The following is a 24,894-nucleotide window of genomic DNA, read 5'->3' as shown; positions in this document are numbered from 1 at the left end:
GAAAAGGAAATCATTTTGAATGGGGATAAATCATGGAAAGTTTCATGGCAAAGATGATACCTGTTTCCTTAGATTTAGACTTTCTTTAGACTGTTAAGTCTAAAAGGATTCTACTCAATATCAATTTATCAATCAACAAGCTTATTCAGTGCCTAATACGAGCCAGGCACTGTGCTAAGTGCTAAAGAAACAAAAAGAAAGGAAAATAGGGCCAGATGTCTTATATTCTAATGGAGGAGATAATTTATTATGGAAAGGGCTAAATATGATTGTATATGAGCACCTAGCAGTTCTAATGTGATCTATAAATAATAACATTAAGGTAAAAGTTAAAATGCAGAAATCAGAGATCAATGCTACATGTAAGATACACTGCTTCCCCATGCTACATGCTTGCTATACATAAGCTATTTTTATTCTGACAGTTGTTTTCTAACTCTATTCCTTTGACAATAATAACAGCTAACATTTATATAGCAATTCAGATTTATAAAAACATTTTCTATATATTATTTCATTGGCTCCTCAGAAAAACTCTGCGAAGTAGGGACTATTTGACAGATAAGTAAATTGAGGCTAAAAGACTTGGCTAGGATCATACAACCAGTAAGTGTGTGAGGCAGCATTTGGACTCCAAGACCATTATCATACTATTTCACTGTCTCTTTGCACTCTATTTCTGTGCATTTGTGTGGTGTTCAAATGTTTTTAGTCATGTTTGACTCTTTGTGACCCCACTTGGGGTTTTCTTGGCAAAGGTATTGGAATGATTTGCCATTTCCTTCACCAGTTCATTTTTACTGAAAAACTGAGGTAGATAGGGTTAAGTGACTTGCCTAGGTCACACAGCTAGAAAGTGTCTAAAGCCAGATTTGAACTCAGGGGTCCTCCTGAGTCTAGGACTGGCACTCTATCTACTGTGCCACCTAGTTTTCCATTTCTGGTGTTAGGTAGCACATTTGAATTATCCCATAAACCATTCATTTCATACTTTAAAAACACATATAAAAGAATAAAGAAAAAAAGGAAAAAATAAAAATAATTAAAACACTTTCTAGCCCTTCAAGCACAATTTATGCCACATAATTTACTTTCTCTTACTGGAATGTTTTGCATTCTATTTTGTCTCCAGCTTTCCTTAAAGAAGACACTTGGTGCTTTGTTTGCTGAATTTTATGTTATCTCTCTATAAAGAAAATAATGGTTATGATGTGGTCCCAATATTTTGGAGCCAGTCTATTTAGACTATTTATTTATTCTATCTTTGTGGCATGGAAATTTGCTGTCTAACTATTCATAAGGCATCTTTTTGGTCTTTGGCTCTATCCAAATCTCCAAAACTTTGGCTTTCTTATCTCATGTCATTTTCTCTCAATTAAAAATTTGCTTAACTGTATGATTCTATGGCAAACACCATCATTCTGAGCATGAAACAATGTGGTAATAAAAGAAAGATTACTGGTTTGAAAGTCAGAGAGTCTGGATTCAAATTCCACCACAAAGGGAAAAAAATGAGATAATGGTTAGAAGACACTGAGCACCATGCTTGGCAAATGTAGGCACTGCATTAATACTTAGCCTCCTTCCCCCCTCATCCACCCCCTCCCTTTGTCTTCCTTCTGCCCAACCCCTTCATCATCTCTCACCTTACCTCTTCCCATCTGCATATATATATAAATAAATATATAAATATATATATATGATTAAGGGCAAATTGCTTAATGTTCCTAAGCCTCAATTTCTTTACCTATAAAATGAAGGAGTTGGACTCTATGAACTTCCTACTCTAAATGTTTGAGCCTGGTACCTTCATCCTATACTATCCAATGAAAAAATCTTTCCTTGTGGCACTGTTTTTCTAAACATTATTTTTTTAGACTAAGTAAGAAAACTGATTAAGGAATACAGCAAATACAAGAAATATTGAATTAAAAAAACACTTGTACTAGATGATTGTACTAAATCCTAGTAGATTAAAAAATTGAATTTAGGTACTGTACCTATTATTACAGAACTTATGTTCAGTAAGACAAACGACACCCAAAATTAATAATAGTAGCTAGCATTTATATAGTGCCTACTATGTTCCAGGCACTGTGATAAGCATTTTACAAAATTATCTTATCTGAATCTCACAACAAGCCTAGAGGTGTGGTGTGGGATGGTGTAGTATGTTGTATGTCTATGAAACCGGTACAGTCTACTAGTGCTGTGCCAGGAAATTGAATCACTTCCATTTGAATTGTCCTAGGAAGATCCTGAAAATCACCTGGCAGGATAATACCAGACACTGAGTTCTACCCTTACAATTTTATGTAACTTATTTGCAAAGAATTTGAAAGCCCTGCTATGGGTAATTTAGTTTGAAATTAAGAAAGAAATTAGTTTCTTCAAACTTCTTCCCACATCATCAACCTTCCTGAGTAGGGGAAAAATTCCCCATATCTTCCAAATATTTATTAAGATGAGTTTGTGTCAAAAACCACAGGAGGTATTTTGCCTACTTCTACAATTCAGAATACCTGCCTCTTTTACCTGCTATAGGACTCTTGTCCATTATCCCCCCTGCCGATTCTCCATTTTAGATCCTATTCAATGTACTAAAGAACTTCTAATGCTTTTAATAACCCCAGGAAACCAGTGTAACAGTTGGGCTATTTACAGGTTCTCATTCAAATTATATTTTCTTTTCTGGTCTCCTCATCCTAGGGTTACTGTCCTAGTCAACCGTTTAGAAAAAAAATGCTGTTTCTTAAGAGAAGGGGCTATTTTTGTTCTGTTTTCATATTTCTTTGTATCTTCAACTTTGGTATTGTTCTCAGAATATATTAAATGTTTAATAAATTCTTTTTTTTTCTGGTAGTCTTCTTTTTTTTTTTTAAATTTTTATTTAATAATTACTTTATATTGACAGAATCCATGCCAGGGTAATTTTTTTACAACATTATCCCTTGCACTCATTTCTGTTCTTAATAAATTCTTGCTAAGTATTTGGAAATGTTTCCTATGCTATGTATATGCCAAGACCTGTCTGGATGCATTCTCTTTCTTTCTTTCTTTTTCTTTTTTTAATTATAGCTTTTTATTGACAGAACATATGTATGGGTAATTTTTCAACACTGATCCTTGCAAACACTTCTGTTGCAACTTTTCCCTTCCTTTACTCCATCCCCTCCCCTAGGAAGGCAGTCTCTTACATGTTAAACATGTTAAAGTATATCTTAAATACAATATACGTGTACATATTTATATAGTTCTCTTGTTGCGCAAGAAAAATCGGATTTACAAAGGTAAAAATAACCTGGGAAGAAAAACAAAAATTGAACACATTCTCTTTCATACACACATGGAGGGTCAGAGGGATGGAGAGTTTTCTTGTTGTTCTTTGTATCACCAAGAGTTTGCTATTTCCAATATAATTATATTCTATGATATCACATGACAACACTCTGAGAACACCAGTGGCAAAGAAAAAGATTTTTGCAGCAACAACTTAAATTCATCACAAAATTTCTCTAATACAATTCAGTCTGATTTTCTCAGAAGGAAAAAGAAAGCAAGTCATTTATAAAATCTTGCTTTATAACATTGATTTTAAACCATTTTCAAAATGATTTTTAAAATACAAATAAGGAGGCATATGAATCAGTAATTGTTTATGTCTTCTCAATTCATATTTTGGTAAAAATACCAACCACGATCTTTCTTTTAAATTTGTCTTCTCTTTAGAATATCTTTTTAAAAAGTTCCCCAAGTTCTTTTTAACATTACATCGCTGCCCAAAAAATTCCTTTCACATACACTCTGAGATATTCTCTCTCTACTAAAATTCAATAATAGCCACTTTGCTAAATATTAAATGGGGCACTGGGTAGCAGAGTCAAATGTGACAGGTTCCACTATCACTATCTATAGGAGGAGAAAATCACTACAGAAATGATGGTAGATCTGTTCCATTTAGTACCTGTTGTTTACCTTCTGGTTTTATCTACCAGTGCTCTTGGGATGATGTAGCTTTGCTAAGTCTCATGTCATATTTTCTGCAATCTTGTTTTCTCTTAGCCTGTTTTGTGAGGTTATACTGTTTGAAATCTTCAGGTTTTTTTTCCCATTGTGCAAATATTCTTGTAACATAACATGGTATCACCTCCAGCTGTCACAGTTCCTTTTTGGCAAAAAATATAAAATATTTATTTTCTCAGGTAGTTTCTGAATACTTTTAGCCAAATTGTTACACAAACTATCTTATATGCGTTATTAACTATCTTCCTAAAAATATTATTAACTATTTTCCTAAAAATAGTTACAAAGTCACAGGTCAATATGGAGCTGCTGCAATTGCATATGGTATCTTATCTTCTCATCTTCACTTACAATGATCTTTGTTCCAATCAATTTACTTCACTACTGAAATGATTATTCCCCTGGTAATTATCTTTTCCTGAGATCAAGATATAATAGTTTTCATTTTTTATGATATTAGTTGCATATCATGAACAATGCCTTCTCATTTTCTTTCTGAATAGTGTTTTCATTAAGGACAAACAATATGATTTTTCACAGGCTTATAAGATCAAATCAGTAAATAGTAAGAATCAAAGATCAACCCAGCTTCTTAAACTTCACATCACAGTCCCATATGGGGTCTTGTAACTGAATGGGGGAGGGATGTCACAAAATTATGATTTATTATCAATAAATGTTTAATTTGTATATCTTTTTATATACTTTATACCTGAGGCCATGTAACAATTTCTCGGGTGAAAAGAGGTCACGTATAGAAAAAGTTTAAGCCCTAATCTGGCCCAAGCCTCTCATTTTACACATGAGGAAAATGAAGTAAGAAAGCTAACAATGTTTGCCCAAGAAAGCAAACAATGGGCCACAATAAAAATTAAGATCTTTTGATCAACATTCTTTACAAACAGTCTTTTGGGTTCACTCCTTGAGATTCACATTTTTCAATATCATTTTTGCAATCTTCTAATATGTTTATCTTCACAATGAAGTTACCAAATATCAAGGTGGATGTTGATTTAATTTGATAGATCTTCTCAATTTCTTCATAGAATTTCTCTCTTTCATCTTTTGAAGTTGATATTACTGCCAAATTGAAAATTATCTTCATGATAGAAACTCATAATAATCACTGCAAGACATGGCCAGATAAAATGAACCTTCTTGTTGCCATTAGGTACCCCAAATCAATCATTCAATTAGTCAACAAGCATTTATTAAATGCCTACCATTTATCAGATGCTGTGTTATAGTCACAGGAAAGCACTATAATTAAAAGGTTATTAGGAATGGATTTTTTTTTTTCCAAAACATGGGACTTAGATGAAACTTGAAATAAACTAGGGAAATTATAAGGCAGAGATGGAGAACAACATTCCAAATTTGGGGGACAATAAGTGAAAATACTCAGAATGGAGAAATGGAATATCTAGTCAAGAAAGACCAAAGAGGTCAGTATCATTGGGTTTCAAAACACATAGGGGAATTTAAAAAAAAGAATTCTAGAAAGGTAAGAAAGAACCAAGTTAGGTAGGATTTCAAAAGCCAGAGATTTTATATTTGACCCTGGAGGTATTAGGGAATCACTGGAGTTGACTGAATGGGGTGGGGGGATGAAATGGCCAAACTTGCACTTTAGGAAGACCACTTTGACAGCTAAACAGAGGATCAATTGGAGTGGGGAGAGATTTGAGATGAGCAGGGTTTTGCAATAGTCCAGACATGAGGTGATAAGGGCCCACACCAGGGAGGTGGTGATCATGATAAACTTTAGAGATGCTGTAAAGGTAGAAACCATCATAGCTTGGCAACATTTTGGGAAGAGGGACTTCAGGAGAAGAATCAAGGATAGTAAGCCCCAATGTAGTAACCCAAGTAGTAAGCCCAGATGACTGGGAAGATGATATTATTGACAATTAAAAAAAGAAAAATTAAAAAGAGGTGAGGGTCTGGAGGAAAGATAGTAAGTTCAGTTTTAGATATGTAAATTTAAGTTGTCTACAAGACCACCAGTTCAAAATTTTCCATAGGCAGTTAGAGATATGAAACTGATGGTCAGGAGAGATGTCAGTGTTACACAAATCAGAGAATCATCAACATAGATATTATGAGGATCAACTAATAAATAACATACTTAAAGTACTTTGTAAGGAAACAAGGACAACAGAGGATGAGAAGGATAGATAGTATCATGGAAACAATGAATATGAACTTGTGATAGTGGAGGACAGAAAGCCTTGACATGTCATGTAGAGTCACAAAGAGTGGAACTCAACTGAATAATGAAAAACTTTAAAACACTATGTAAATGCTATTACCACTATTATTATTAGTCAGAATGGCAATATGAATAAGATTCATTCTTCCCTCCAATTTTATATTACTTAATTGGTAATTAGCCTGAGATGACACATTAAAGAATCTTTATAGACTACCTGAAACCTTTATTCTTAATATCATCTGTTCCCTTTTTGTTTATTCTTCTTCACTATACCCCAAGGTGGGACATAAAGAATTGAGAACTATTTTAAAAATTTGCCCTATTTACAGGTCTACATGATCCCCCCAAATTACTTTTTTTTTTTTTTTTGCTGAGGCAATTGGGGTTAAGTGACTTGCCCAGGGTCACACAGCTAAGAGGTGTTGAGTGTCTAAGTCCAGATTTGAACTCAGGTGCTCCTGACTTCAGGGCTGGGGCTCTGTCCACTGTGCCACCTAGCTGTCCCGCCAATTACTTCTTGATGGCCAACCTTTTGGTTGGTTTCCAGAAAGAGCAAACTAATTCTTTCATGCCAATGTCCTCAGTCTTACAAATAGTCATTTGAAAATAAATAAACCTGAAGATCAGATACTTGAAGATATTAAAGTCTACATGATTGTCAGATACTAGGGGGTCTTTTTTTTTTTTTTTAAGAAATAACTGTAAACTTTGAAGAGCAAATTAATGAAGGAGAGGGACCTATAAGGAAATAAATAAGGAAAGTATGAAAATGAAAAGTTCATGTAAAATGGTGTAATTATTTTATATAATGGCCTTATAAATAATAAACCTAAGGATCACACAGGTTTAAGTGATTTTTCCTAAACCATGTAACAATTAAAGAGCAGAACTGGAACTTGTATCCTAGTCTTCTTTTAAGGTCAATGTTTTCCCCACTGTACCAATTCTCTATTTCTAAGATAACTTAGGTATACTAATACAGAAACAGGTAGTGAAAGCTACCTGCTTGAAATATTTTTTCAATTCTTTGATTTTTTTTTTTAGTTCAAAAATGGCAATTCAAACTCAGGGTCAGTTGTAGAAATTATAATACTGAGAAAGAGTTTAGGAAATTCATATTCTAGCACAGCCTAAACATGACAACATCACTTCCCTATAGAGTAGTAGAATCTTGCAGTTCACCTCTTCGCCACCAGAGAAAAAATATGTGACTAATACTGTTGTAAAAAGAAAATCTTTGTTTGGGCCTTGCTTAGGAAGAGAAAATTCATAGGAGTTTATTATAGCAGCGAAGACAAAAGCCTATTGAATATAGCCTGGTACCAAATTCAAACAGACCTGGCTTTTTTATAGAAGAATTACATAATAAAGGAAAGATACACATTTTTAACAAGGCGGGGAGGCACATTTTTAAAAAGAGAGATAAGGCTAGCATCTCTCAGTAGCCCCCTTATTGTTGCGTCATAGGGAAATGAGAGGAGATAAGAAGGGATGAAAGGGTATGTGGCTACTTGATGGCTAATAGGTACTATAAGGAACAAAAGGATGGGCTCAAAGTACATTCCTGAAGAAGATAGCCTGGAATTTGAGCAAAACTGGTAACAATGGGGTCACTTGGACTGACTCAGAGCAAATATCAATGCCATATTCGACAAATTAGATTCTAGTTTGTGATAAACAATTGTATTTGTCTTCATCTATATCTAAGTCATTTCTAGTTTGAAAACAAATATCTCCAAATTGTCAGTCTCTCCTCACCCCAATCTCTCTGATGGAAGTCCTGGTCCAAGACAATTTCAGGTAACATATGGAAAAGATATTTTTAAATGAATTTGGGTTAATATTCAAGAACAGTTGAATAACTAAGTCTCTAGGATCATATTTTCTCTCTTAAAACCAAGGGAGCTTTTCCCCTTAACCAGTCTCTTAATCCTTTCTCAATGGAGAAGGGCTAGTCTTAGAGCAGTTGCTTTAGGGGGGAAGTAAGAAAGAATTAAATTTGGTTATCACCTTTAGTCTGTTTCCTTTTTTGTCCTTTAACCTACCATCTACCTTTCCAAAGAACTTTCCCAGAGATTTTGGAAAGAGCTTTTTTAGAGCAGAGAAAAAACATTTCTTAATATATCTAGAGAAACCAAAAGGTTTGTTCATTTTTAATGGGCATCTAGATCACACATTTTTAGCCTCCTGTCATCTCAGCAAAAACAGGTTTTTTTTTTAAACACAGAAACCTCTGGCAAAGATTGTTGAACTTGGTCCCTTTAACCACAAGCAACTGGGCACTGTGACTCAGATGTTAATCAAGAAGGCTAAACTATTTTATCACCATCAATTCATAATTAATGAGCACTCATATCAAGCATTGTCCTATCTACATCTGGGGAGTATTGAGTTCCCACAATGATCCATTCCTAGTGCAATCTAGATCATGAAGCTCAGATTAGCACAGTTTAGATGTAGATACAGCAGGGCAAAGAAATGTACCTTTCTCCTCCTCCCCAAGATTATACAGAGACAGACAAATCTACTTATCAAAGTCAATTTACAATTTAAGGAGAGTATTCTTGTTTTAAAAAAATACATATGCGTATCTAACATATATTGGATTACTTGCTATCTATGGGGAAGTAGGGGGAAGGGAGAAAAAAATTTTGGAACAAGGTTTTGCAAGGGTGAATGCTTTTTTTAAATTTTGTTTTGTTTTTCCCCTCAGTATTTTATTGTTCCAATTACATGTAAAGATAGTTTTCAACATTCATTTTTGTAATATTTTGAGTTCCAAACTTTTTCTCCTTCTCTCTCTTATCTTCCCCCTCTCCAAGACACCAAGAAATATGATTAAAATGATTGTATATGTATAGCCTATTTCCATATAAGTCATATTATAAAAGAAAAATCAGAACAAAAGGGAAAAAACACAATAAAGAAAAAGGAAACAAACAAAAAAGGTGAAAATGGTATGCTTCAATCCACATTCAGTCTCCATAGTTCTCTCTCTGGATGCAGATGTCATTTTTCATTCCAAGACTATCGGAACTGCCTTGGATCATAGTATTGCTAAGAAGAACTAAGTCTATCAGGTGTGATCATCATATAATCTTGCTGCTACTATGTACAATGTTCTCCTGGTTCTGTTCACTTCACTCGACATCAGTTCAAATAAATCTTTCCAAGCTTTTCTGAAATCAGCCTGCTCATCATTTCTTAAAGAACATATTCCATTCCATTTATATACTGTAACTTGTTCAGCCATTCTTCAATTTATGGGTATCCACTCAATTTCCATTTCCTTGCCACCACCAAAAGAACTTCTACAGACTTTTCTGTACACCTGGGTTCTTTTCCTGCTTTTGTGATCTCTTTGTGATACTGCTGGATCAAAGAGATGCAGTTTTATAGTTTTTGGCATAATTTCCAAATTGCTCTTTAGAATGGCTGGATTAATTCCCAACTCCAACAACCAAGCACTAGTGTCCCAATTTTCCCATATTCCCGCCAATATTTATCATTATTTTTTCTTATCATCTTAGCCAGTCTGATAGATGTTAGGTAGTACCTCAGAGTTGTTTTAATTGCAAGGGTGAATGTTAAAAAATATCTTTGCAATATATTTTGAAAATAAAAAAATTGTTATTTAAAAAAATTAAAAAATAATGTAAGGGTGACAATCATGATCTCAGACAAAGCAAAAACAAAATTAAATCTAATGGAAAGAAACAATCAGAAAACTGCATTTTGCAAAATGGTACCATAGACAATGAAGTGATATAAAAAATTATAGCAAAAAAATATAAGTGCACATATATGTATAGGCATTTATCATCTATTATTTCACACATATACTGTATATACAAATGTGTTTGTGTATACATACACTCTGGGACTTTCTACTTGAATTGATCTGACATGGAGAAAGAAGGATCCTATTTTTGACCCCATATTTAAAGAAAAATCTTGCTTAGTGCTTTACCCTAATGAATCAGACAAACTCAAGAACATGAGGCAAAAAGAAGGAGTTTATTATAACATACAAGGAATACGCTGTGGCCAGGCCCCAAATTCAAACCATGTGTTTTTTAAATGATCAATTTCATAATAAGAGAAGACCATCCTGATAGGTGCACGCATCTAAAAGGGGACCGGCTGGGGTTTTCTCAGAGATGGGTTTACAATATATGTGAATGCAGATTTCTCAAAGGAGAAATCAAAGCTAAAGGGGATGCCCTATCCAATGAAAATCATTGCTCTTCAGTCATTCTGACTCTGTGATCCCATTTGGAGTTTTCTTGGCAAAGATACTGGAGAGATTTGTCATTTTCTTCTCCATTTATTTAACAGATGAGGAAACTGAAGCAAATAAGGTAAAGTGACTTGCCTAGGATCACACAAGTAGTAAGTGTCTGAAATTGAATTTGAATTCAGGTTTGACTCCAGATTCAACACTCTATCTGCTACGCTACCTAGCTGCTCTGTCTTTTCCTAAGCTTGGGTTGGCATAAACTATAGCTATACTACAAGAGGGCTGACATATAGCATTAACTAGAAAAAAAAAGAGAAAATCATGGGTTCACTTGACCTAACTAGACAGTAATGGTTGCATTCCACACAAGTATTGTTAAGACTTTTCACTAACAGGCTCCAATATGATGCAATCTTAGACAGAAAGGTCTTGCAGAACTGCAATTTAATAAACTTTTTATTAAACAATTACTTATTTTGAAAGCAAAAAAACAATTTGGAGTAAAGGTGGGCTAAAGAACCCACTACACACACACACACACACACACACAACACACACACACACACAGACATATAAAAATGCACACATTTTCCCTATCTGTACCACTACAAGTCATTTAAGTCATCTATCCTCCAAGCTCCCCAAAGCAAAGCTCTGAGATTATTATTAGTTGAACAGTGACCAATCTGCATTAGAAGAAATTTTATTACTAGGATGAAACTAAACAGCAACAAAAGAAATACATATAATCATTCAAAAAATTTGGCTAAATACCCATGTAGGAAAAATTTATATTCGCATATATACACACATACACATACACATATAGGCTTTAGGTCAGTGAGATAGAACAGTGAGTAGAGCTACGGTCTTTCAGACTCATCTTTCTGAGTTCAAATCTGTGTGACCTTTGGCAAGTCACTTAACCATGTATGCCTCAGTTTCCTCCTCTGTAAAATGAGTTGGAGAAGGAAATGGCAAATCACTCTAGTATCTCTGCCAAGAAAACCCCCAATAGGATCATGAAGAGTCAGCTATGCCTGAACAATAACAAGGAGTTGAGAAAATATTTCTTTGGAGTTTTCATAATGGGCATTATTATCCTTATTTTATAAATAAGAAAACTGAGGTTCAAAGTGGTTTAAAAAATTTCATTTACTCACATGGCTAATAAGTGCCAGAAACAGACTTGAACCTCTGGTCTTCCAAACTCTAAATACAAATACTCTGTCCTCCTGGCCAGGGTTCATATTGATCATTAGAGTATTAATTTAAGTTAGGAAAGGCTCATTATGACAGTCTGACTACTAAATAGTAAGCTACATTCCTCCCCCAAAGAACCCATAAAACCCTCCACTGAGGCACAGCAGCTCTGCTTCCTATATAAGCAAAATAGGAATTCTCAACCTTCTTTTGTGTTATGGATATCTTTGACAGTCTGGTGAAGTCTATGGACTACTTCTCCGAATTATTTATTTTAATGCATTACATTAAATATACTGTATAGGATTATAAAGGAGACAAAGGTTCTTAAAAATATTCATATTTTTCCCATTGAAACTCATAGACTCCCTGAAATCTATTCACAGAGCTCTTTTGCTTTCATGAACAATAGGTAATGAATCTCTGAAAAGAGAGGAGTCACACTGATGAAATCACAAATCTTTTGAAATACTAAAGTTGAGGATTAGGACTGGGTCTCTGATATCATTCACATAGGGACCACTTTTGGTAAGGAACTCCCCCTAACAAAGAAGGTCAGCATCTTCTCTGTAATACATGGTCTTATTTTGGTTTCAGGAAACTTTTATTCCCTTAAAAATAACTGAGGACCTAAGAGAATAATTTTAAGTTGTTTTTTATCAATAGTTACTACATTAAAAATAATTTTTACTACTTTACTATCACAAGCAATTTTTGTTACTAACAATTTAGTATTATGACAATTGTTTGGATCACTAAGACCTCTTATAGCTGTCTCCAGGATTTCCTAATAGTTGTCTTAGAAGAGATGTCAAACTTGAGGACAATTAAGTAGCCTGAAAAACTGCCTGAATGCAGCTCAAGTCAAATTAGAATGCAACTGGGAAATTCTTAACATAACAAATAAAAATAAAACACAACATAGATAATGTTAGTTTGTGGTCTTCTAAGTCAACAGGCAACCATTTCATTTTCAGAGAGCTTGTGTTTTAAACACATTTTTTATTAATAAATTTGCAAAATTGAATCAGACCCAGCTCCTTACCCACCACTGCACAAAAGAGCTAAGAAAGGATCTCAGGCAATCGGTACTATCTCCTTGCCTGGACTGTACAATTAAAAACAACACTAAGATACAAGATGAAATTTACTATGGATAAATGTTGAGTGTTAAGAAACAGTCTAAGAAAAATCAGCTACAGTATATGAAATCACCTGAAGAACCATTGCTTGGATCAGGAATGTTTGTTCTTAGAGATAGGATAGTACTTTTTAAATATTTGTAGGGTTACCTTCAAGTAAGGAAGAAAATGGATTTAATTTTTATTTCCAGAAAATAGAAATAGGTACAATGAGAAGTTAGAGAGACAGATCAAAATTAACTATCTATCTCTATCTATATATGATTTTCTGAAGTATAGTTTTTATCACTCCCCTACTCCACAAAGCTCAAAAGGTTTCTATTTCCCCTTTAGAGTCAAACATAAGCTTCTCTCTCTAACTTTTAAAATCCTTCACAATCTGGCCTCTGTCTACTTAGCTACCAATGACTTCCCTTTTCACACTCTGGTCCAGCCAAACTGGCCACCTTGTATCCCTCATGCATGACATTCCACTTCCAGTCTCTGAGACTTTGGATTTGTTGGTCTCTCATGCTTGGAAAAGCATTTACATCTCACCTTTGCCATTTTTAAAAGCCTCCTTTTTTCTCAAAACTCCACTCAAATAACTTGTCTATCATGTCTTCGCTGGTGCCCCTCAGCTGCTAATTACTATCCCCTATCAAATAATTTACTTTGTATTTACACACACACACACACACATATATATATATATGTATATGTATGTATAGATACACACTTATCCATATATACACATTTATGTATATGCAAAAATATTTGTATATACACATTTATATAATATATACACACATCTATATATATATATATATACACACACTTTATACATATATTGTGTATATGTATATATGTTTATGTATATGCTTGTTTTATTTATACTGTGTGTATATATGTAATATATATGTTTATGTATATGCTTGTTTTTATTTATACTGTATGTGTATACACACACACACACACACACACATATATTTGTATATATGCTTGTTTTTATTCATACTGTTTCTCCCTATAGAATTGACTGATTTGAACTAGTCCTAAATATATGAGACATTGTCAGTATTTCTTAACCTTCTCTCATTCCCCTATTCATCAGTTGCCAAGTCATCTCTACTTCCATAAAAACCTTCATAAATGTCCCCTTCCCTCCTCTGGCATTGCCACTTTGGGATGGGGCAGGCTTGCTCCCCACACGCCAGGACTATTACAGTAGCCTCAAGTGCCTCCCCACATTAATCCATTCTCCACCGAGCTATAAAAATAAATCATCCTAAAGCACGAATTTGAGGATGCTAACACCTTAACCAAACAACTCCAATGGTTCCCAATGACTTACAGGATTAAATATAAAATCCTCTGTTTGACTTTTAAAGCCTTTTCATAACCTAGTCCCTTCCTGTTTTTCCAGCCTTCTCACATTTGACTTTCCTTCACTTTTTCTGTGATCCAGTGTCTTCTGTTCTTCCCACAAGACACTTCATTGGCTGTCCCTCATGAATGGAATGTTCACCCTCTTCTAAAGCCCATGGCGTTTTACAAAGGAGAACCACAGGGATTAATAGAAAATTAGCAAACAAATGTTTGATTACAATTTTTTCTTGTTGGAGTCAATGTGCACTTAGGTGTCATTTCTCCTATCTCTTAACTAAATAACTTTTTGTATTTTGTCATATTTTCTATTATGTTATATTTCATATAATTGTATCTTTACAGTAGTATTCAATTCCATGAACCTAGTATAAGTATTATCATACTGTGTTAGAAATTTTCTGTTATTTTGCTATTATAAATAAAATAGCTACTGGTGTGTGTGTGTATGTGTGTGTGTGTATAAATTAAGAGATTCTGGCTTCAAATTTTAACTAACATACTACTTTTCTCATTAATCATAGTGCCTTCCTTTGCAGATTATTTCCAGTTTATGTTGTATATAATCTTGTTTGTGGACATATTGCGCACGTGTGCGTGTGTGTGTGTATGTGTGTGTATTTTTCATGGTATTTCCCCTATTAGATTTAAACTCCTTAAAAACTGGAGTTTTTAATTTGTTTCCATTTTCCTTTCCCATTTCTCTTGCACATGGCAAGCACTTAAGATAAATTTATTGACATGACTCAATCAATCCCTACCCTCCCAGTTTTCATTATATTTAAATGGAGTTCTTTATAAAAACTTGACTCCAAGGTCTTTGTTTATAAACTTGTGACTGGAGAAGCAATTTAATCTGTCTCCCTCTTAGAAAAGGAAGTTTCAGACTAGTTTTCTAAAGTATTTTTCTGCTTTAAATCCCTAAGATTCTCTGATTTAACTGACTGGGAAGTCTCTCCTGCAATCTGCCTAACAAGTACTCATGCAGCCTCTACTTGGAAAAACTTTAGTAAGGAGAAATACACTAAATTATACTTTGGAGACTTCTATTTATTACAAATATTTTCCCTGTATCACACCTAAGTTTGCTTCTCTTTAATTTCCACACATCACTCCCAATTCCACATGAACCCTCTTTTAAGTACCTGAAGATAGAACATATCCCTACTAAGCTTTGCCTTCACCCAACTAAATCTCCTGTCATGTTAGTCGTCATCTTCTGGATACACTGTACCTTTTCTCTGTATTCCCTAAAATCTAGTGTTCAAAACTAAATAAGGAAATCAGATAGCAACAGCATTATATTTAGCCCCATTCAGTTTCTATCTCCCTCATTCTGTTATCCTGCCTTTCTTAATAAAGCTTAGGAGATATCATTAGCTTTTTGGATAATGTGGGCTATTTACTTCTACTATAATTAAAATGCATAAAAATTCCCAAATCTTCCTCAGCTTATATTATGGCATTTGTAAGTACAGTATACTTGTTAGTATGTACACTACTATTATGTGCATCAATATACCAATGATGTATAATTTTTGTCAGTTTGGGCTCTCTCTTCATTAAAAGAGAGCTCAGGCTACTGGAAGAAGAATAATCAAGATGTGAACAAGTTGAGACTTTCCCATGACCATAACTACTCAATATCAGAAGTAGGATTTGAATCTAAATCTGCCTTTCAGTTCAATTCAATTGAATTTGCCAATCATTTATAAAGCATTCACTATATATTATGCATTGTTCTAGACATAGACAAAATCAAAATGGCTCCAATCTTCAAGGAGCTTATCTTATACAAGGAAAAAAAAAAACAACACATGTACACAAATAATTAAATACAAAATAAAGATAAAGGGAAATCACTTGATATGGATGAATTGCCAAATCATTAACATAGGAAATCTATTCATTGTCCCAGAACTGGTAATTCCTCTTGATGTCTGCAGATATTGACATTGGATTTAGAGAAAAAATTTCTACCCAAGTCAAGCTAGGAACCCAGAGGCCATTAGGGCATAATTTCCTGTCAAACTAATTAATCAACAAGTATCTATTAATCACTTGTTTGGTGCCATACAGAGATAAAAATTAAATGGTCCTTAAAACCCTTCCAATTCTACCTTGAGAGACAATACAAAACCATATTCATTACAACCACATAATACTATGGGCAATTGACATGACTAAGGATCTTTTTTTCCTTTGAAGCAAAAATATTGACCTATGTTGCTAATTACTGCATTTGGGAATCTAAATTACAGCTCATTAATTAAAATACATAAAATATAATCAGCACCTACTATACACCGTTTTACTACATCATACTATCTTTCTTCTGACTGCTAATTGCTATCTGCCTCCTGAGGAAGAACTGATGGAATCTGAATACAAATGGAAGCATACTATTTTTCATTTTCCTTCCTTTCTTCCTTCCTTCTTTTCTGTTTGTCTTCCTCCACAAAATGACTAATATGGAAATATGTTTCATATAATTACACAAATATCATATTGCTTGTTGTTTCAGGTAAGGGGGGAGGGAAAGGATGGAAGGATTTGGGAACTCAAAATTATATACAAATGTTAAAAATTGTTTTTTTCATGTAATTGGGGGAAAATGATAAAAAAAAAAAAGTAAATATGCTAATGGCCTCAGAGTCTGGAAAATCTCTGTTCAAGCCTCAATTCTGACACATGTCAGCTGTGAGACTCTGGGCAAATGACAACTTTTTAGGATTCTAGAGAACACTTTAAGACTTTAAAATGGAGAAAAGGTTCTGATCTTCAGTAAAATCACAGGTCCCAGTGCCTAATAACAATAACACAAAGTAATAATAATTTAGATTATTGTGACTTGATTCCAAGCAATCTCATTGCTATTTAATATTCAATGTCATTCTATAGCATACTTGTTTCTCATTCTACCATTGCAATTTTAGTTTTTCCATTTAGTCCTATATGAATAATAGTAATGAAATCTGTATAGTGCTTTAAAGTTTGTAGAGACCTTCACATAAATGATCATATTTGAGACTCACAATAACTTTAGAGAGGTGGGCTAATTAATTATTAATTCTTTTTTTTTCATCAGATAAGGAAACAAAGGCTCAGTAACTCATTTTTGGTTTCCTAGTAAATATATGACTAAGGTCTTCCCAGCTCCGAGTTCAGCACTGTAGTTTTACTAACCTATGCTTCCTCACAATTCAGAACCTAAGTTAAGTACTGGACTTGATCTTGTGTTTGAGGCTCACAAAATACTAATATGTTTGTCTAGAGAACCTCATCCCAATCCTGTAAAATAGGCAGGGCAGGTCTATCCCTGTTTTTCAGATGATGGAACAAATTGCTAGATTGGTTGACTTGTCTGGTCCAAGTAAAACAATAAGAGATTGAACCAGGATCTTGATCTTCTATCTCTAAGAAGTAACAGATATCTGGAATTTTTGCTTTGCTTATAAAGATTTTAACATAATTTGGAAAGCTGAAAAATTGTGACTTGGGTAAAATAATTTGTAGAGCTTCATTTCCATGATGGCATAATTCTTTTATTTCCTGTTGGCTAATGTCTCAGTTTCCATCACCTGATCCATTACTAGATAAAGAGTATTTTGCGTGTGTGTGTATGTGTGTATTTATATATGAAAATTTAAAGTGATATTATAATAAAAAGATAATTTTCCTTTTTAAGGAGATATTTGTTCAGTTAGGTCACAGATGTCATACAATAGGGTCTTATTAACATACAACAGAATTTGTGGTTTCCTAGGGAAACTGTTACAATAGCTGTTGCTTAGAAGCATGATTCCTGACTCAATTAAATTGTAACCTATGTTTGCTAAAGATTATGTCTCAAACTCTAGGGGAGATGGATTGTTTTATCTCAGCTGATAATTTTGATCCTGGACTCTATGCTATCTGGTGCTCCGGAAGTTTAATTTCTCAGCTAACTTGCCAAAGATGATATTTTAGAGTCTACTGTTCAATAAAGAAAAAAAATAACTTATTTTCCTTGTCAGCCATTCTCCTATTGCCTTAAATAAATCCAGAAACAGAGGTTAAGATTGAGATAGGAGAGTTGGGTCTAGTTGTGGTTCAGTTGTTTTTCAGTTCTATCTGATTTTTTTATGACTCTATTTTTGGGTTTTTATGGCAGAGATACTAAAGGGGTTTGCATTTTCCTTCTCCTTGCTATTTTCCTTTCTCTATTCCTTTTTTTCTTCTCCTCATCTACAGATGTGGAAACTAAGGCAAACAGGATTTAGTGATTTGCCCAGAGTCACACAACTAGTAGGAGTCCGAGGCCAGATTTGAGATCAAGAGTCTTCCTGATTTCAAGCCCAATAATCTACTGTACTACCTAGTATCCAGTTTCCAAATTCCCACATGCTGGTCAGTTAAAGATATTGTGGCTAAAGCAGAGTAGGGTTCTCTGGCAAAAGGAAGGTTTGCCGGAGCACAAATTATGGAAACCAGCATTTTTCCCTTTTAAGTACTGATCCTGAGTTTCTTATATTCTGAATCTCTGAAATGATTCTTCATTGAAAGAATGCTGATTCTTTCCTATCTAGAATAGATTTCAGGATTCATTCTATCCTGGAATACATAAATATACCTATTCTAAAATGCATTATTTGAGTCTCCTTGCTAATAACTTGACATTTATTAGCATTTGTTTCATTTCTTTTTTTTTTTTTTTTTGGTAAGGCAATCGGGGTTAAATGTGTTGTCTAGGGTCACACAGCTAGTAAATGTCTGAAGCTGGATTTGAACTGAGGTCCTCCTGACTCCAGGGATGGTCCTCTATCTATTGCATCACCTAGATCACCCTTATCATTTGCTTCTATCTATTCCCTCATCTTGATTTCTTTCCCCTCCCATATTCCCTAGATCTACTCTGGAATCTGTAAGGATTAATCTAATTAATTTCTGATTAGACTACAGTCACCCCAATCCAACTGATTATTAACTTCCATTCCAGTCACTTCTAGTTATCCTGATATGTTGTGGCCACTGGACCCAAATAGAGCTAGAGGCAAAAGTAAGGTAGGTGACCTTGCATAGCCCTCCTTTACTTAAATCCAATTCACTTGCATATTTTGGTATTACCTTCCTGAGATAAACAATTAAGTTAAGATTAACTTAAGTTAAATGGCTTGCCCATGGTTTCATGGTGGAACACACTTCTTCCTGACACTAGGTCCAGTGCTCTAGCCACTGCCCCATCTAGTTAAGGAGATAAAGATAATTTTCTAGGGCAACTAGATGGTGCAGTAGAAAGGTCCTCCTGACTTCAGGGCTGCTGCTCTGAGTTCAAATCTGGTTTCAGACACTTAATACTTACTAGCTGTGTGACCTCAGCAAAAAAAAAAAAAAAGGAAAAAAAGGAAAAAAAATAATTTTCCAGTGTCACATGGCTAATTAGTCATAGAGTTTCAACCAGAAAATAGTTTTCCAAATTCTAGCCCTTTGCTCTTTCTAGTATATTCTTCTTCATAAATATAGTAGGCATTTAAAGCAAGTATGTATCCTGAGAGGAGTAATAGAAGAGAGCCCTTCACATCTAATATGGAATGGAAGAATGTGTACAAGCATGCAAGAGACAAAGAGAAGGAAGATTCAACTGACTGAAGATGTCAGAAGCAAGAACCAGTGAAAAATTTAGAGTAGAGAAAATTATAGAAAACAAAACCACACAAATCCTTCCTAAAAACTCAAATACAAAGAGGAGGTCTGGTATAAAAAAAAAATCTAGAGTTTTTGACTCCTAAATCTCTTTACCATTCACAAAGTCATGCTGTCTTATACAACTGCAGGCTTGTAGTTAGAAGCTTTACTTTAATGATGTCTCAGCATCTGTTCTGTAGGTCTTTTCTTATAATGAGATACTTCTATCAATAACTAAAATCCCTTGGATTGAATTCTAGTCAAATTCTTTAAATATAGAATTAATAAAAAATAATATCTAGCATTTCTATTGTACTTTAAGGCTTACAAAGGATTTTACATATATTGTATCATTTCATTCTTATAACAACCCTATGTAAAGTAGGTGATATTATTGTTTCTATTTTGAAGTGAGGAAACTAAGGCTTGGAAAAGTCAAATGATTTATCCAGGGTCATAAAGATATTAATCAACTGAGGTAGGATTTGAATTTAGGTCTTCCTGACTAAAAATCCAGCACTATATTACCAAATTACTTCTTTGGAAGAGAGCATTACAATCAAATCCCTCTCAATTGAAGTAAGTTCAACTTCTAGATCCTCACAGAAATTGGCATCTCATATTACCTCTCCATATACTTGTTTTGCTTTTTTTTTCCCTATTGTACTCTAAAAGAATTTTAGTATCTTTGTCTGGTGTCTGGCACCACTATATTTGGGTCTAACATAGATTTGTATTTTAAATAACTATGAATGATAGGCAAGCAAATTCTGTGTCAAAGGAATTGTTTTATTACCGGGTATTGCTAGCTGAGACATCAATATAACCATTATGAACTATCTTTAATTCTGAGATGTTCCCTCTTCCTGCTCCCTTCCCATAAAAAAGGGCCCCTTCATCAACTCAGGAGGATGAACTGAACAAAATGGACAGGTATGTATATAATTTTGGAATGTACAGCATACATAATCCAATGATTTGCACTATGTATTATGCTCTGTCTTACAGGAGCATAAACAAACATTTCATAAGAAGCAAAATTCTTGAACACAGTCTTTTTATCCACAAAACCACATTCATCTGATAAGGGCTCATATGATGGGAACAGCTATTCAAGTCAAGACATTTGGTCATTTTGTAGCTTAGAAAAATTGAGCTATATCATACAAACCATGATGTATTATGTCCTTTATAATAAGAACCTAGAGGAGTCAACTATATACATATTATCAGAACTGGAAAAGGGAGCCAAACTGCCATATTCTCAGCATATAAGAACAATGTTAAATCTCCATGTTTGGAATATGCAACCAAAGATTAAAATATATCTATATCTTAGCTAACAAGGCAAACATCATTGATTCATCTTACCTTATTCTGCTCAGATACATACTGTATATGTAAAGTGTCCATGGCTCTGATCATTGCTTGTATAGCAGTAAATATATTTTGGTAAACCAATTTTGTAAAGCCTTTTCTATCTTCATCTGAGTAACCAGACCCATGAATAATCCTCATTTGCTTGATAAAAGTGCTTTTCCCACTTTCACCAGTACCTTAAAAAAAAAGAAAATCACAGTCAACCAAAGTTTTCAAAGTCATACAAGCCTAAAGAAACACCATGAGAAATAAAACTAATTCCTACTTCTTCTAGTCTTGTAATAATAATAATAATAATTAATATATATATATATCTAATAGAAGATTTTTATGGAATCTAGAGTTGTAGTGGTAGCTACATTAGGAGCTTTTCATGAGCTTTATTAGGTCCTTGTTTTATTAGCTCTCTCTTTAATAATAATAATAGCATTTATGTAGTACTTTAATATATGCAAAACATAAAAATACCATTTGATTCTCACAAAAATCTGTGAAATAGGTACTATTATTATTATTTCCATTTTATAATTGAAGAACTGAGGCAGACAATGGTTAAGGAAGTAGCCTAGAATCACATAGCTAATATGAAGCTAAATTTGAACTTCTTCATTCCAAGTTCAGAATTCTAACTACTGTACTACCCAGCTGCCTCTTGCATCTTTGTCTATTACCTTGAATTTCTCCACTGGTTCATTTGTATCTATAAACATGCTGATGTCTTTCCTGACATTCAAAAAACAAAAGTTTTTGCCAAATCTTTAGATTACTGTTTGTCTTCCCTCTCCCTCTCCATTCTTCCTTTTTCCTCTCTCCCTAGCCCCCTTTACTTTGCTATCCATCTTTCAGAGTCTACTTCCTCACCACCCAGATTTCAACCCTTTGCAATCCAAGTCTCTCCTCTGCCATTCTAATGAAACAATTCTCTTAAAGGTTATTAATGACCTCCTAAATGCAAAATTCTACAGGCCTTCTCCTATTGTCTTAGCTTTATTTGATACTGCTAACCATTTTCTTGAAACTCTTCCCTCTGTGTCTGTGATATTGTATCTTCACAGATTTCCTCCGATATATATCCTTTGCCATGCCTCTCTTTCCTTATGTCTTCCTCTTCTTCCTAATCTCTACATAGCTACATTTCCCAGTGTTCTCTTGCTGGCTCTCCTTTTTTTCTATCATTCTCTTACTTAGTAATTTCATCCAATTCCACAGTTCCAAATATCACCTCTGTACATGTGACACCTAAATCCTTAACTCTGGCTGCAAACATTTCCTCATTCTCCAACCCACATTTTCTAAACATCTGATGGAAAAATGTAGTTATATTGTCTACATCAAAATCAACATATAAAAAACAAATAATTTTCAACTCTTATTTCCATTCTTCTTGACACATGGCCTCAAAACTTGTTTCTTTTTGTTTGTTGGACATTTTATCCCCCCCAACCCAATCACATGTAAAATATTTTTTCTTTTTTTTTAACACAATTTTGAGTTCCAAATTTTTTCACTTATCCTCCTCTCCCACCTCATTGAAAAGGCAAGCAATTTGATAAATGTCATGCATGTGTAGTCATGCGAAGCATAATTCCATATTAGTCATGTTGTGAAAGAAAACAGACAAAAACCCAAGAAAAATAAAGCAAAGCAAAACAAAACAAAACCCAGCATCCTTTGATCTGCATTCAGATTCTGTCAGTTTTTCTCAAAAGGTAGATCACATTTTTCATCACAAGTCCTTCAGAATTGTCTTAGGTCTTTGCTTTGCTAAGAATAGCTAAATCATTCACACTGACCATTGTACAATATTGCTATTACTGTAATGGTATTCTCCTGGTTCTGCTCATCTCATTTTGCATTAGTTCATGTCTTTCCAATTCTGCTCACAATTCTTATTGCATAGTAGTATTTCATTACAATCATATGCCACAACCTGTTTGGCCATTTTCCAATTATTTTTAATGATAGTCCTACTTTCCTAGTCATCTCTATGTCCTTTACTTTCCCCTTAAATATTTTGTAGTTCTCTTATCGTTCTTTTACATTCCTCCTTGTATCATAGCTGTTTGTATGTCTCATGTTCTTTGTTAAATTAGATGGGTTGTAAAGACATAAATCTCATCTCAGTCTTCTTTTATATCCAAAAGAACAAAGCCTTAAGTATAATATGAACTAAAAAATATTTAGGTGAATAAATCAAAAGGCAGATTATGAATAAAATAAAACATTTTCATTCCTAATGACCCTCATATATATTCTAACAAAGGGAGTAATCCAATATAGACTATTTCCAGATTACACGCACAAGGAAAGCCATTAAAAAAGGAAAAGAAAGTAAAATTTCTTAATGTGATCAATTTGGATAGCCAAACTATCTATACTCGATTTCCTTTCTGAAAAGAAACCTTTCCTCATTTTCCTTAATCTTAGTACCATCCTTATGAGATTATCTCTAATTTACCTTGCATATATCTTGTTGATATATCACTGTTTACAAGTTGTCCCCTCCTTAAATTGTGAGCTTCTTGAGAGCAAGGTGTGTTTTTTCACCTTTTTTTTACATTCCTAGCTTGTATGCTTTGCACAAATCTTGACATATAGTAGGAACTTAAAAAATTCTTATTAACCAATTGATTTCATTTTGTGTAGCAAATGCCAAAAAAAATCATCTGCTGGGTGCTTTTTTTTCTAAAAGATTTATTCATGATGTTTATTTTCATACTACTGTTATTTGCAAATAACACCTATGCCATCATAGAAATCTCTTCTGAAAAATGAGGACAGGGATTAGTTTTTAGTTTGTCTTTCTATTCCCAGTAGCATATAGCCTTAAAAACAGCAGGAATTTGATCCTATTTATCGAGTTAGAAGAGAAACTTAAGTAAAACAAACTGACATATTGATTAAATTTTTAGATACAAAGCACTTATCACTCACATCATTGATGCTCTGTGATCTAAATGTTTCTGTTTCCCAGTAATCCCTGCTCAACCACTAATCTATCCAAATTCTACAGCAATTGCACTCAAACACAAGTAATGTTTATGACAAAAGTTATAGTGTCATGGCACATATGCCCATGAGGGACCAGCAACATTTTCCATTTGCCCCTGAAATCCCATCAAAATGACCTCATACTAAAATCACAATGGTATGCAACAGCAGCAATATATACAAAATGAAGACTGTAGTGATCATTGGTATATAGGAAGCAAAATATCTGAATGGAGAGATTGGACTTAGTGAGAGATAGACTTGGGTTCAAATCCTGCCTTACTAGCTTTGGACATTTGAATAAATCACTCACATTTACTGAGATTTAGTTTCCTCAAGTCATTTAACCCCAATTGCCTTAGCAAAATAAAAAGATGAAAAAAGAAAAAAAATAAAGAGGGGAAAGGGCAGAGCCAAGATGGCAGAGAGCAGATAAGTATCTGTGTGATCTCTTCTGAGCTTCCCTCAAATTAAGAGCAGATTCAATCTCTGAACTGGTTTTGCAGTGACAAAACCCACAAATATTTGAAGTGTACAGATTTGCAGAAGAAGATACTTTGGAAGAAATTCAGAAAAGATCTGTTTCAATCAGGCAGGGAGAGAAGCTGTGGAGCCCAGACCTCAGCTCAGGGAGCCTGGGGCAGGGAACCTGGGTGGGGAACCAGGTGCAC

At 34.0% G+C, this 24,894-nt stretch overlaps 1 protein-coding gene across 1 annotated transcript in view; it reads right to left on the bottom strand.

Annotated features, from left to right (window-relative positions):
* Positions 1 to 24,894, bottom strand: part of GNA14 (G protein subunit alpha 14) — a 249,645-nt gene that overhangs the window by 105,789 nt on the left and 118,962 nt on the right. Inside the window, exon 2 of the mRNA XM_051966636.1 lies at positions 21,224 to 21,408. Within this exon, the coding sequence (XP_051822596.1) occupies positions 21,224 to 21,408 (185 nt within the window). The remainder of the gene's footprint in view (positions 1 to 21,223; positions 21,409 to 24,894) is intronic.

This window comes from Antechinus flavipes, chromosome 1, assembly GCF_016432865.1.
Source record: "Antechinus flavipes isolate AdamAnt ecotype Samford, QLD, Australia chromosome 1, AdamAnt_v2, whole genome shotgun sequence".
NCBI lineage: Eukaryota > Metazoa > Chordata > Mammalia > Dasyuromorphia > Dasyuridae > Antechinus > Antechinus flavipes.
This window is presented reverse-complemented; position numbering and strand designations above follow the sequence as displayed.